At 38.4% G+C, this 14367-nt stretch overlaps 1 protein-coding gene across 2 annotated transcripts in view; it reads left to right on the top strand.

Moving 5' to 3' along the window:
• LOC118799292 (retinoic acid receptor gamma-A-like) overlaps positions 1-14367 on the top strand; it is an 89669-nt gene that overhangs the window by 42994 nt on the left and 32308 nt on the right. Inside the window, exon 1 of one of the 2 annotated variants that reach the window (XM_036559040.1) lies at positions 9432-10025. The exons of the other annotated variant lie outside the window; for it this stretch is intronic. Within the exon in view, the coding sequence (XP_036414933.1) occupies positions 9875-10025 (151 nt within the window). The 5' untranslated portion in view covers positions 9432-9874. Of the gene's footprint in view, positions 1-9431; positions 10026-14367 lie in introns of those variants that run through there. 2 annotated transcript variants of the gene reach the window in all.

The raw sequence follows: 14367 nt of genomic DNA, 5'->3' as shown, positions 1-14367 counted from the left end.
AACCAACAGCCTCTATCAGGGGTATCTACAAAGGTCCAGTTTGGCTTTTGCCAGTAGGTGCTGACGTTAGCTAGGTTAGCTAGGTTAGCTAGCTAATGTTGGAGCCCACCGGCACCAAACTTTTCTTTCCACATTTGTTAAAGAATTGTAACTTACCTACCAATTGCAAGGTGTGAATTGTTTGACCCCCCATTGCTCACAAGCAGCTCAACACAGAGTCACATTTCGCACACAGAGAGACAACAGAAACTTAGTTCATCTGATAACAGAGTTTATTTGATTATTGTTAATTTCTATATCACAGGTGGGATGGTCACTGGGGGGTGGACTGCAGAAAGAGGCCGCTGTCCGCTGTGTATCATTCTTGCTATGTGATGCTATAACCAACTCACAAGTTTTTACTGTTGCTGAATGTCTCGGCCTGAAACTTAGTGGTGTGAAAGTCTCGCTGTGCAAAGCTGGCCTAACATCCCCTAAAGGAGCTGCACATTCCAACAGAAGCAAATACAGCACACATACTTTAAAACATGCCAGCCCAAATGGCGTGTAGCTGTAACCGCAGCGTTTCTGGGCTGGGTTTAGTGAGTGCAGGCTGGAGCTGGAGCTGGAGCTGCAGGGTGGGGGAGGCTGCTGTTTGAACAGAGCAGGTTTTGTTTCTGCTCCGCTTTTCGCCAGCCCATGACACCAACTCTCCACGCTAAACACTAAAGAACCTGAGGCTGAGGCTGCTGAGCTCTGTGAACGGCTGGAATGTGGACGAACGAGTGACAGAAACACACAGAGAGAGAGAGAGAGAAAAGAAGAGACAGAAGTAAATTGGAGGGAGAAAAGAGAGTAAAGGAGGGAAAGAGAGCGAGAGAGAGGGAGAGCAGCGTTGTAGTGTAAGACGGAGAATAATTCAGTGATGGAAAGGCCTGAGAAAGGGAGAGAGTGGAAGGAGAGAGGGAGAACAAAAGACAAAGAGAGACAGAGGGAGAAATGAAAACAGAAATAAATAGAGATGGAATGAGAGAGAGCATTAGGAGAAAACAGATGGGAATGATTGAATGATGAAGAGGTGGAGCGAGGAAAAGCCTGAGAGAGGGAGAGAAAAAAGGAGAGGGGTAAAAAGAGAGAGAAGAGAGAGAGAGAATAGCATTAGCACAGGAGACAGATTGAAAGATGAAGAAGTGGAGTGAGGGAAAGCCTGAGAAAGAATGATAGATGCTTAAAGAGGGAGAAAAGGAGAAAGAGAAATTAAGAAACAAATAGAGAGAGATGAAAAGGAGAAAAGGGATAGAGCAAACAGAGCAGCATAATAGCAGAAGACTGAAGTGGATCGAGGAAAAGCCTAAGAAAGACAGAAGGAGAAATAGAGAGGAGAAAGAAAGAGAGCTAGAATATAAATGCTGCAGGAGACAGAAGGAAATGACTGAAAGATGATGAATAAGCAGAGCAAGAAGAGAGGAGGGAGAGAGAGAGAGAAAGAGAAAGAGAGGAAGCAGTAATTATTACAATTATTGCATAATCGCCTAATTGCAATTATTTGAGATGATTGCAGTTATTTAGGCTGACTGCAGTCATTTTATACAGTGACTTTTTATCAGTACAGTCATATTACGTGTTTAGAGGGCAGTAAACACAGCTGGGAAGCAAGATGGCTAATTGGTTAATTTTGCCAATTTAAGCTTGTCCTGTAATAGTTGTATACAATGAACAAAAGAAGACAATTCAATCGTTACTTGCAATTATTTACAACCCTAATTCCAGTAAAAGCAGTGACAGTGTGTGAAATGTTAATAAAAAAGAGAAAGCAGTAATTAGTGAATTCTGTTTGACCTGTATTAAAACGGTAAAAAACATAATATTTGATGTCTTACCTTATGAACTCTAGTAATTTTGGAAATATACAATTTGATGCCCACAACATGTTCCAAAATAGTTAGGACATGAGCATGCTTACCACTGAGTTACAACATCTTTCCTTGTAACAACATTTAATAATCGTTTGGAGGCTGAAGACACAAACTAATCCATTGTTCTGTTATACATAATGGGAATTTGGTGTCATATTTTGAGCTTAATAAGACAAATTTTCAGTGGGAGACAGTTCTGGACTGCAGGCGGGTCAGTCTATCTTCCACACTCTCTGATTACCAACCGTTCTGTTGTAATGTGCAGAATGTTTCCTGGTGTCATATTGAAATAAGCAAGACATCCCTGAAAAAGATGGTGTCTAAAAGGCAGCATATGTTGCTTCAAATTATGTTCAGTGTTAATGGTGCTTTCACAGATGTACAGGTTATCCACTAATACCCCCCAACACCATGACAGATGCTGGATTTAGAAATGTACACTGGTAACAGTGTGAATGGCTCTTTTCTATTTTAGACTGAGAACACAATGTCCATTATTTCCATAAACAATCTGAAAGGTTTACTCATCAGACCACAGTACACGTTTCTACTGAGCATCAGTCCATTTCATGAGCTCGAGCCCAGAGAAGTCGGCGGCGTTTCTGGACATTGTTGATGTGTAACTTTCACTGTGCAGAGTACAGACTTAACTCACATTTGTGGATACAGTGATAGATGGTGTTTGTTGTGAATGGTTTGTTAAAAATATACCTGAGCCCATGTGCACTGCAAAAAAAAATATATCTTAGCAGGTGAAATCACTCTTCTATGGCCAATGGGAGAAGACACTCTTGGTAGATAAAATTATTTAAAACAAGTAAAAATGTCTAGAAACCGGTGGAATAATCTTTTAATGTTCTTACAATCTCATAATGAGAAATGTTAGATGTATTAGCTAAATTTAAGATGTTTTTACTTGCTAAGATATAATTTTTTTTGCAGTGTGGTGACCTCCATCACAGAAACATGCCAGTTTTTAATGCAGTGCCCTCTGAGAGGTCGAAGGTCCGGGGAGTTTTTCTCCTTTATGTACAGAGGTTCCTGAATCATGATTACATCACGTGTTTAAGATTTTTTTTAGCATTTCACAATGTTCCTAGTCTTAAATTACTCCTGTCCCAACTTTTTTAGAATGTGTTGCAGGCATCAGTTTCAGAATGGAGATATATTTACAGAAAACAATGAAGTTGATAAAATAAAACATTACATGTCTTGTTTTTGTATAGTTTTTGTTAAAATACATGTCACTTCCTACATTTTACCTACTGTACCATCTTTTTGGGAATTGGGTTTGTACATGACAGTTAATCATGAGTTAAAATTTCGTGATTGTGACAGCCCTAAAAGAGACTGAAGGGAATGACTGAAAGGAAGAGAAGACAGAAGAGAAAGCTGAAAGAAGGAGAGAAAAAAGAGAAAAGGAAGAAACAGAAGGAGAGGTGGAACAGGCCAGCTGTATTACTTTATGTGCTGCTTCGATCCAGGTTCTTTTCTGTGGCCCTCGTGCTTTGGGGTGGGGGGAGTTTGGGGTTCATATGGGACGGGGGGGTGTAATTGCCTCAAGGTGTGGAGAGAACGAAGCTGAAACTGTGCAGCTCTGCTCCCTGCTGTGTGTCACTGAGGAGTGTGTGTGTGTGTGTGTGTGTGTGTGTGTGTGTGAGAGAGAGAGAAACAAAGGGGGGGGGGTCTGTTGTTGAAAGACAGGTGAAAATGTTGAGACAGAGAGAGCAGAGGTATGAGGTGAAGTAGAGGCTAACGCATGGAGAGATTACACTGACACGGAGTGAAAGAGAACAGAAAAGAAAAGAAAGTAAAAGTCACCAAAAATAAATAACTAAATCACTTGAAAGATTAAAAATAAACAACAAAAATAGCCCAACCCTTTTTCTTTTACACCTTTTTATCGGCACTGTAACCGAGCAACTATGACAAAACGAGAGAAAACGTAACAGAAACACTTAATCGTAAATATGCCACAATGTAATGATGGACGGCGCAATAAAAATCAAATCGAATAGAGAAATGAAGGGAAAGAGAGAGAGAGAGAGATGGAAAAATAGACAGAGAAAAAGCGAGTGAGCCAGCGGTTGAGGACAAGGCGCCAGAAAAAGAGAAAGAGAGAGAGAGGGAGAGAGAGAGGGAGAGAGGGAGAGCAGCAGAAGTTTTAGGGGGGGGGTGTGTGGGGGGGTGTTGGAGGGGTAATGGTTAGCGCCCCTCTGGGGGTGCTTTCCAGAGTTCAGTCCTCTAGAACGAGGAAAGGGAAGGAAGGAGGGAGGGAGGGAGGAGGAGACGGCTGCGCGTGAGTGTCCAAGCCATTTTTTTCCTCCTATAAATTGTTTTTATATTATTTTTAAATTCATTTCTTTAATTTAGACCAAAACATGTTAATCATTCATTCATATTTTCAAGGTTTCTCTGTTTCAAGCACTTTTGAGATTTTGATTTTGAGACTTTTGAAAAGTGCCGTATAAACAAGGGTAATTCTGTGACTGATTCTGTGCTGTTTGTGCCTCACTGGTGTTACATTCGCAAGTATATACTGTGGTGTGCAAAGGTTTAGGCGCCCCTGCTCAGATAGAGTGTTGCGTTATTTTCTAAGTTTAAATAAGTGAACACATCCTCTACAGAGAACACACATTTTAACGCACACTGAATGTTTATTGATGATTTTAACAGAAATAAAGCCTGTGCAAAAGTTATGGCATGTTTTATGCTCTTTTTTTTCCCAATATGTTACACTCAGTAAATAAATAGAAATTGTGCATTAAAATTGGCAGACGTGTGTTTTTCTGTAGAAGATGTGTTATCTGCGTAAATGTCCAGGGACCACTGGCGGGCCCAAAGTCTTATTACACACTTCTATAATCCAAGAATAGCTCAGCCAGTTTGCATTGAAGTCCCTGTATTTACTGAATAATACGCCTTAGTATGTAATAATACTGAGATTTTAAGAGGTTAGTTTATTCTCACTTAGAAAATCAACAAAACGTGTTATTTTCCCAAGGGTGTTAAAACTTTTGCATACAGCTGAATGTAATGTGAAGGTACAAGATGTCTTAAAACCTCTACAGCACTTGGAAAACAGTTTTTATAGCTACACTTTACCTTCAATTATAATCATTATATTCTCTGGAAATCTTTTATTTTTGTATTAATGTGTGAATCCGTTTAATGTCTTGGGCTTGAATGAGTCGTTCACTGTAGGTCATGGAAAAAATGTACCAGAATGTTCAGTCAATCTGAAAACATGTGTGCCCAAACTTTTATCTTGGAGGGGCAAAGGTTAACGTGTGGTAGAGTAAATTGTGTTATGAGTGCATTATATCTATCTGTAGTGTTTCTGTAATGAATGGTGTGTTTCCTTTGGTACAGCGTGGTCAATGACTATGGTTTTACTAAAAGTGTTAAAAAGAAGTTTAAAAATGTGTTTTCTAATCGGGTTAGGAGTTAGAGGAGTTAAGGCAACTTGATGAACCAAATCAAAACGTCCACATCAAAAAATTATTCTAGTCCAACTCAAAAGAAGCTAAAAAGAATAGTTGCATTATCCTGTTCACTAGGGTACAGGACAGTGGGCCCATGGTTCGTTATGTATCATGGTTTTTGAGCCATGGTAACGATACGGTTGCGGTATCTTTGTATTAAACTCTTCATTGTGCCTGTAGACAAATAAAACTCGCCACTCAAAAAAATAGCGGCAGGACTGACTAGACCTGGTTTTTAATGGAGGTCTGCACTCTGGTGCTGGCATTTTGAGTTGACATGAAGCGGTGCTTGTGACTCTGCCAACCAGTCTTTTACATAAACAGATAAATGCTAATGGTAACTTACCTCAGCTAATGCTACTAGCCTTTTTCAGCTCCTATCTTTCAGTTCAAAAACAGCCAGTTTGTGAAGACCAAGTTTGATGAGTGATGCTGAATGCTTTATTTCCTTCAAACTTCCTTTCCTTGAACCTGGCGTTTATCAGCTCTCCCTGCCAGTGTTCTATAGCAACGCTCTGCTACGTGATGCAGCCCGTCCGGTGTGCAGTGGCCTTGACAGTGTTCCCTCCAAAAACTCAATGAAACATCACAGTGAGAAATTGAAAACAAAATTGACACAGACGCCCTCTCTAGCTCTCTTTCATTATTTGAAGTAGAAATGGCAGAGCATCTACAGGCTGTTGAAGCTAAGAAGCTATTTCTAATGTTTTCTCTTGATTTCTGTTGACTAGCATTTCATAACAGAAAAACTTAATGGTTGTTTGCTGTCTGCTTGACCTGCTTATAAACATCAGCAACTTTTAAAAATGTTTATAACCACTTTACTTCAAAACTTTGTGTGCAGTCAAAACAACTTGTGCAGACATTCAGTCGTGTGCCAAAGTTTGGGTGATATTTTACATGTCTTTAGCCATGTTTACATGCAGCCTAATAATGCGTTAATAGTTCGACTAATAGTTCGATTGGAATAGAAGACGTCCCTGTATACACTTCAGTCAGAGTGGGCTAGTCGGAATACAGTTTCTGTCTGATTGAACGAGGTGGGTAATCCTATAAATAATCTGTTAATTAGAAGAATAATAACCATATAAACGTTTGTATCTGATTACAGTCCAAATCAGAAAGTTTAAGTACAGTCTGCGCATGTGGACGGATGTCATAGCAAAAAATGTATAATGTTCAACATGGCGGGAGCAGCAACTGGTCTGCAGACGAAGTTTATGGAGATGAAGTTTATGCTTTGAACTTCAAAAGACGGCGGTGGGTTAGTTTGACGGCGTCCAGTTTATGTGTCTCAGAACACATCGTCTTCCTCACGCCCTTCTTTCATAAGTACATGTGAAGTAATTAAAAACACAAGCACTGCTCACTGCTGCTCATCTCACTGTGACTGGACTCACATGATGCTGGTTGTCATGGTAACGTCTACACTAAGTGGTTTTCTATGTATGCATGCAATTTTGGATCAGATTACTTGTAGTGTGAGTGTAAAGTCTTTTCCATCAGATTGTTGAGTAGAGTGTGATATAAACACCTCATTCTTAATCTATAATCAGAATGTATTCAATCGGATTGGCTAAAATCTCTGCATGTAAACACAGCCTTTGTTTACGGTTTATTTTAATGTATTGGAAACTTAAAAAAATATAAAATGTGGCATGTGCAAAAGTTACAGGACCTTTCATATATTATGTTTAACTTTTCCTCAGCAAAAAAAATAGAAAATAGCAGAAAATGTTTGTTCAACTTATTCTCACTTAGGAAATCAAAAACATTTTCAAACTTTTGGATACCACTGTAGCTTTATTGTTTACACATTTGGATGAAACATCAGTCCAGCTGTACCTGATCTAATAAAGGCATAATCAGTCAAAGATGTCCATTTGCTTTAAAGCCTCCACACATCATAGTCTAAGTTATCCTCCATAATACAGTGTTAGAGGTCATAAAATGTGCTTTGGCTGGCTTGGGCAGCACTTGTATGGAACATATAGCAAGGAATTGGCAGGAGGTCACTTATGGGTCTGGAGGGATAGTCGACGTGGATTGGTTCTCGGTAGCAGCCGTTTTGGGAAAGTTACCCCCGTCTGGAACCGCATTCTCTTGTGGTCTCTTTGATTAAATGAATTGCTGGAAAGATGGAGAGAAAAACAAGGATGATGGGGTTGAGAAGAGGAAAAAAGGGTCACGGCACAATGTGTACTAGCGTGGGTAACAATAATATGACTAAAGCACTGGCGAAGTAAAGGGTCAGGGGGCTACGGAGAACGACTGTTAGGCTGCCAGTCTAAACACAGGAATAATGGGAGAGGTGGAGAGAGAGAGACATAAAGAGGTATAGATAAAGATAAAAAACAAAGCGTGGCTCCCTCTCTGGCCTCGATCTGCCTAATGATCCTTAGATGTAGTGCATGTGTGCACTAAAGCACCACCCTTTGCTTGCTGTTTCTTACCTATGGAGGGCGCTAGATTCAAAAGATCCAGAGAGTTTCCCAAAACTTTGCTTTCCAGCACACTTCCTATCTAGAACGTCACTGTACTGGTGCAAAATGCTTGTCACTTCTTTTATTAAGCTATTTTTGTATACTGAAAGTGTTGAGAATTATAGTAAATAAGTGAAAAGTCACACCAGTTGCCTTTAATGGCCCATATCCTACCTTGTTCTTTTATTTTTGTTTTACTCCCTTCCAGTCCCTTTAAGTCCACTTCCAGTGTTTGTGTTTGTATTTACCAAAAACAGCTATAATTCATTCTTATATGACCATTTTTTCAAACCTCTCATTATTCAATAGAATTAAACAGGCTGTTTTGGTTACTGCACCTTTAGGAATGATATAATTTACCTAATAAATTAATGGTGTAAATGCCCTCTCTTCTGATTGGCTGCTCTGTATTGTGCCTAATTCAAAAAGCAGTCCTGACTGAAAATATCCTTGTAACTTCAGTGTGAATGGGTGGGGCTAAACTGCTATAGGCTGAAAAGGCAGGCATACATTTATATAGCTCTATGTAAATGTAAATAGCACCAAAAAGGGTTCTTCTTTTGTTACAGTTTGACATCATAACGATAGAAGAGACCCATTTTGAGTGCTATATAGAACCATTTAATCATGCCAAGTGTTCTTTGAGTGTTCTTGGTTCTACGTAGAACCATTTTCCTTATTAAAGAACACATTCATTCAATGCTTGTAGTTGTAAATACATTAGAAAGCCTCAAAATGTCATGACTTAGTTGTTATTAGTTTCATCATAAGAACAACAACAACAATAATAATAATAATAATAATATTAATAATAATAAGCAGATTTTTAAGGACCAAGAACCTTTTTAATTTTTAAAGAGCCTCTACATAATGCAAATGTTCTAAGAAGAACGCTTAAACTGGTATACAACCTTTGTGAAGGTTCTTTAAACTTTTAAAAAGGTTTCAGACATGGTTCTATAAGGAGCCAAGATTATACAGCATCGCTTATAGTGGCACTTTGAGGACTATAAGCAAAAAGTTGCAGCTGTATGCATTTATATTTACATATCTATGTATGTATTTATTTATTATTTCATGTTTGGTCTTTGTTCCTTTTTAGTGTAACATTTGGACTTTAAAATAAAAAAAACTGCATTCTTGTTCATTTTTATCAACAGCACTGTGTAGTTATGAGTCGTTTTCAAGCGTTGATGGATTAAGTGTGAGTGATGGTAAACAATAAAAAGAACAACGTCAGAACAGTTATAGTGTTAGAACACTGAGTATCATGAGTATTAAGTAAGATGTGTTGAGAGAAAAGAGAACAAAGGAGTCAGTATTGGCGGAAAAGAGGGAATAAGAGGGAGAGAGAGAGACAGAGAGAGAGAGAGAAGGGGACTGCGGGGAGAGCGATTGTTTGTTTTCATTTGTAAAACTCTGAAATATGACGCAGGGTTGACTGACCGCTTGGCCAGAAAATGGGAACGACAGAAAGTTTGGGCCAACCAGGATAACTCCCGCCTCCCTTTCTCCCTCCCTTTTTCTCTCTTCCTCCTCCCTCCCTGAACCCTTCCCCTCTGTCTAATGTGGGCTGAGCTTAGACGTGTTGTCTCAACGTGAGTGCAGCTAGCACACACTGTCCTGCTGAACCTCCGTGTGCTGGTTGGAGAAGCTTTTACATCTAAACCAGGTTTTGGAGACCAGCTGATCTACAACCAAAGCACTTGGGCAGAAGAGGAGAAGGTAGTCAGTCTGGAGACCCTCAGAGAAGACCTGCAGAAAAAGACGTGAAGATCCAAAGACTAGAGGATACGAAAGTGACAGCAGTACCTGAAGAAGTTCTCTGATGCTTCTCATAGAAGCTGTTTTCGTTCCCGAAGCAGTTTATTTCTTTTTCTTTTGGTGCTAAAAGAAGCAGCTCAGCCTTGAGTAGAAGTTTCCTCTGTTGTCCTACTTTCCTGATTGGTGAGTGACAGCAGCTGAGAGAGACTGTAGAGACCTTGGTTAGCTTGGTTTAGAAGTGGACATCATGTTTGACTGCATGGAGGCTCTAGGAGTTGGTGCAAGGCCTCTCTTTAGCGTGTCCACTCAGGGTTCCTGCATGCTGCGCAAGGCTAGCTCCTTCTTCTCTGGGCTGGAACCCTTCTCCTGGTCCAACGGCACCAGCGCCAACCTGCAGTGTAAGTGTCAGTGCGTTTGTAAGTGTCTTCTCTTCACCCTGAGGGTCTCTATGTGCTTAACCTTCAGTCTGTTTGCTGTTTTCTATTTGTTTGGGTTTGTTTTTTGATGTTTTTAGGACAAAATTGTCTAGGCTGTTCAGTGTAGCCACAGAAAAACAGGGTTAACCTGCACTGACAATGTTTACGTTGATAGATTGTTATTAACCCCTTAAAATCTCAGGCTTATTACATAGTGAGGCTTATTACTCAGTAACTACAGGGATGTCAGTGCAAACTGGTTGAGCTGTTCTTAGGTTATAGAAGTGTGTGAAAAAACTGTGGGCCTGTTGGTGGGCCCTGGTCAGTATTTATGGGTAGGGCTGGGCAATACGATATTTATCATTATCATGATAAATTACGTGACAATATTTCACAATATGCTTCTCTGAGTGTATAATGTATATTGTCATTACTTTAGAACTGCATGTTTCACTACAAAGAGAGAATAATTTGGCTTGATTAGTTGGATTTAGGATAGCAAAGTATGTGAAATGTTGAAAACAAATAATAGTTTTCATAGTTTTTGATAGTATTTTTGTTTTAGTATGGTCTTTTTTTATTTGTTACTTATGCAACTTCTAAGATGTCATAAAAATAAATATTGTGACATGGTGTGTATCGTTTCAACTTCTTAAAGTATTGCAATATATTTTTGACATATCGCTACCCCAACAAACGGGACGTATTATTATTATGATTACTTTCATTACATATAAATGCTTACCTATATACAGAGGTGGGTAGAGTAGCCCAAATCAGTACACAAATAAGAGTATTGATAAAAAAATAACTCAAGTAAAAATATCAGAAAAACAAAAACAACATGAGTAAAGGTACAAAAGTATCAGATCAAAAAACTACTTAAGTACTTAGAAATGTATGGAACTGCAGTGGAACTTTATAGTAAATCCGGCATCTCTCAGCACAGGAACTGGAGTTTGTATGGCTCTGTTTTCTCTTTTTTGGGTTATTCTGGTCTAAAATAAAATATTAAAGTTACCAATAATGAAGCATACAGACATTGTCACCAACAAAACAGAATGAAATTAAACACAAAAGCGAAATTAGTAACTTAATATGAACAGCTAATAATGTAATGAGTAAAAAGTAAATTCCTTTACTCACCAATATACTTGAGTAGAAGTAACAGTGTTAAGATTTGAAAATACTCAGGAGAGCATTATTTTACACACAACATTTTAATACATCTACTTGAGTAAATGTAAGTAGGTACTGCCAACCTCTGCTTATGTTTGATACGTATGGGACATATTATTGCATATAGATCCTTACCTGTACATATTTACATGCCATTTATATATATATATATATATATATATATATATATATATATATATATATATATAAACTTGTGTATCGCTGTTGTTGGGACAAAGCCTTGTATCTCCATTTTTGTTGTTTTTCAGTTTTTGACATAATTTGAGAATGCCTGTTGTTCTTCAAATTGTGTGTAAGTTTCACAATGAATGGACCAACAGAAACGGCCCAAAATGACAAAATGAAAAAGGTTTCATTGACTTACATTAAAAGTAAAGAAGGTTTTTTCCTTCTCCTGTAAAGTCTTTTTTGAGGTTTTGTTCCAACAACAGCGATATATGTAACATAAATGGGACATATGTATGACCTCATGTCCTGACTCTGTATAAAAACAAGCCTTTCTCTGTGTGTGTGCGTGACAGAGACAAAGACAAAGTGAATGTGCTCCTGTGTCTGCATGCCTACTAGTTTTTGTGTTGCTCCATCAGCTTGTCGTGCTCTTTCTGGCTTTGATTAATGAGGTATGCTTCTGACAACAAGTGTTCAAGCGCTGCAGTCAAACTAGCAGCCACTCAGTAAAGAAGAGGTGCCAAAATGTCTAACTGCAGTGTGAGTGAGGTGTCTGATTAAATACTGTGACATATTAATACACCTTGAAAAGCAAACTTCAATTTTGAATTAGCTATAAGAGGCTTCAGTGCTCAGCTCTGTGTTAGTTATTGCCTTTTGAGTGAAACCACCTATAAGATCTGAGAGTTTTTTTCTGAGGAAAAGTTATGAGACTATAACAACGGAAAAAAGAAGATAATACATATATGCTTTTGCTATGATGTGATGATTATACTTCAAAAATAGTAATTCTTTTTTTTCATAATAAACACAAAAAATGGCAGATTCATGCAAAAGTTTGCAAAACTACAGCAAAACAATGCAAAAAATGACCAGTCAGCACCCTCGGGTGACAAAGGCCTTTGGGACATGGTGTTCAGTTTCATTTCAAACACTCAGCATAACCTTTGGAAGTACGTCAGAACAATGCATTTGAAGGGGGGGCTCCCGCTCCATTCAGTGGATCCCATTACATTGTTCGCCAAGAGAGTGATGAGAGGATGTTTGAGGAGTGCTTTTAGGCCAAGTGACCTGTCCCGTTCTCCTTTAAGGCATTTGTCTTGATATCAGCTGCTATGTTGGAGTTTGTTGGTGGAAAAAAGCCAACTGGTGTTTATGTTAGGCTGCAGTGTATTATCTACTGAAAGATGCATTGTTAGCGTGCTAGTGCCGTTGAGCTGCTTTAATAGCTGCTTCAGTCAATGCTTCAAAGTTAAATGAAAGAATCTTAATGATATTGAGTATCACTTTACTGTAGGTCAGTGTTCATGAGGCTACATCACACCTACGTAACCTCATCACTAGAGTTGACTTAAGCCTACACTTTTAAAAAATTTGGTTCTTCAAGGGCTCTTTAGTAAAGGGAGTGGTTCTTTTTAGAATGATAAGTTCTACATAGAACCATTTTGTGCTTAAAAATAGCCAGATTTGAATGTGATGTCACAGAAACCAAAACATTTAAACATATTGACCTGAAGTTATAAGACTTGAGTTTTTCAGCCTGGACTGCTTTTGAACGAGTCACAATACAGGGCAACCAATCAGAGCAGAGCTCATTTACATACACTCTTTAAAAAGATGATTCTTCCTGGGTTCTGTAGTAAAGGGAGTGGTCCCTTCTAGGACCATGAGCACTATATTGAACTCTTTCATGCTTAAATGGTTCTTTCCATGGTTCTGGTTTGGTACTAGCATCAAAAGGGTTCTTTTATCTCTTATGACAATAGAAGAACCCTTTTTGGTGCCGCATAGAACCATATACAACACATTCTCCATCAATCTGAAGAGCCATTTGTAGAACTACAAAGTGCTCCTATATCGTCAGTGGAGCTAATAAAATGTACAGTGAGTGTAGATCTACGAGGAGGTGTTCCTAATAAAGTGCTCTGTGATGTGGATATGTTAATGTAACAGGAGTAATTTTGAACCATCCTTGTTGGTCCATTCATCATGAAATGTACACACAGTCAAGAGCAGCTGGTGTTTCCAAATGATGTAAAAACATAAACAACGACCAAATAATTGGAGTTATAGTTTAAAAAACATGATAACATGTAAATTGTCACATTACATAATTAATGCCCTGTAATGGTTCAGTGTTATCTACTCTGTGTGGGAGTCAGCATGCAAACTCCTCTGCTATCTCAAGTTCTGGAGCCTGGAGTGTCTGCCAGCTCCTCCCCCCGTCATTTGCTTGCCCGTCATGAAAGTCTTTAATTATTCAATTATAAATACAATAGGCTCAATTAAGAGATCAGGCAGCCTGTGGGGACAAGCTGTGAACAGAGCGAGAGATGAAAGAGGAGCACTGGGAGAGGGAGAACAGGAGCTGATGAAGGGATTAAGATGTTTTCATCTCCAGGTTTACCTCTTGAAATGATTGACAGAAAAATAAATCTTGAGAAATTTATGCTGTTATAATTTTTTAATTATTATTAGCATACAATATCATAGAACAGGGGTGCTAAAACGTTTTCTGTTAGGGGGGCAATGTGCAATATAAGTGGTGGGCTGAGAGCCAAAAACACACAATAAAGTAAATAAAACAAAAGATATAAAAGTAAAGAAGTAGGTTTCAAATTGAGCTTTCATGAACGCATTTGTTGTAAATTTGACGAATTAAAAGTCTTTGTTTCGGTAGTGACATAAAAACATGGGATAGCAAATTTTGAATAAAGTTTGATCAATATAAATCTTTTAACTTCAGTTTAAAAGAAATCAAACTGATCTTAAAAAAACAAAAAAAAATGTAAGTAGTATTTAGAAGTTAATTTAGTGGCTATGGTTTGGGACAGACACCTCCCAACAGGAAGTACCCCGTAAATGATGATTGTTTATATATTTAGCTCATTACTATCTCTATTAATGCCTTGGGTTAAATAAATAATAATAATTTAAAATATCTACAGTATAAATA

Source organism: Colossoma macropomum, unplaced genomic scaffold (genome assembly GCF_904425465.1).
Source record: "Colossoma macropomum unplaced genomic scaffold, Colossoma_macropomum, whole genome shotgun sequence".
Taxonomy (NCBI): Eukaryota; Metazoa; Chordata; class Actinopteri; order Characiformes; family Serrasalmidae; genus Colossoma; species Colossoma macropomum.
The sequence above is the reverse complement of the archived record's forward strand: the minus strand, read 5'-3'. Positions and strand labels throughout refer to the sequence as shown.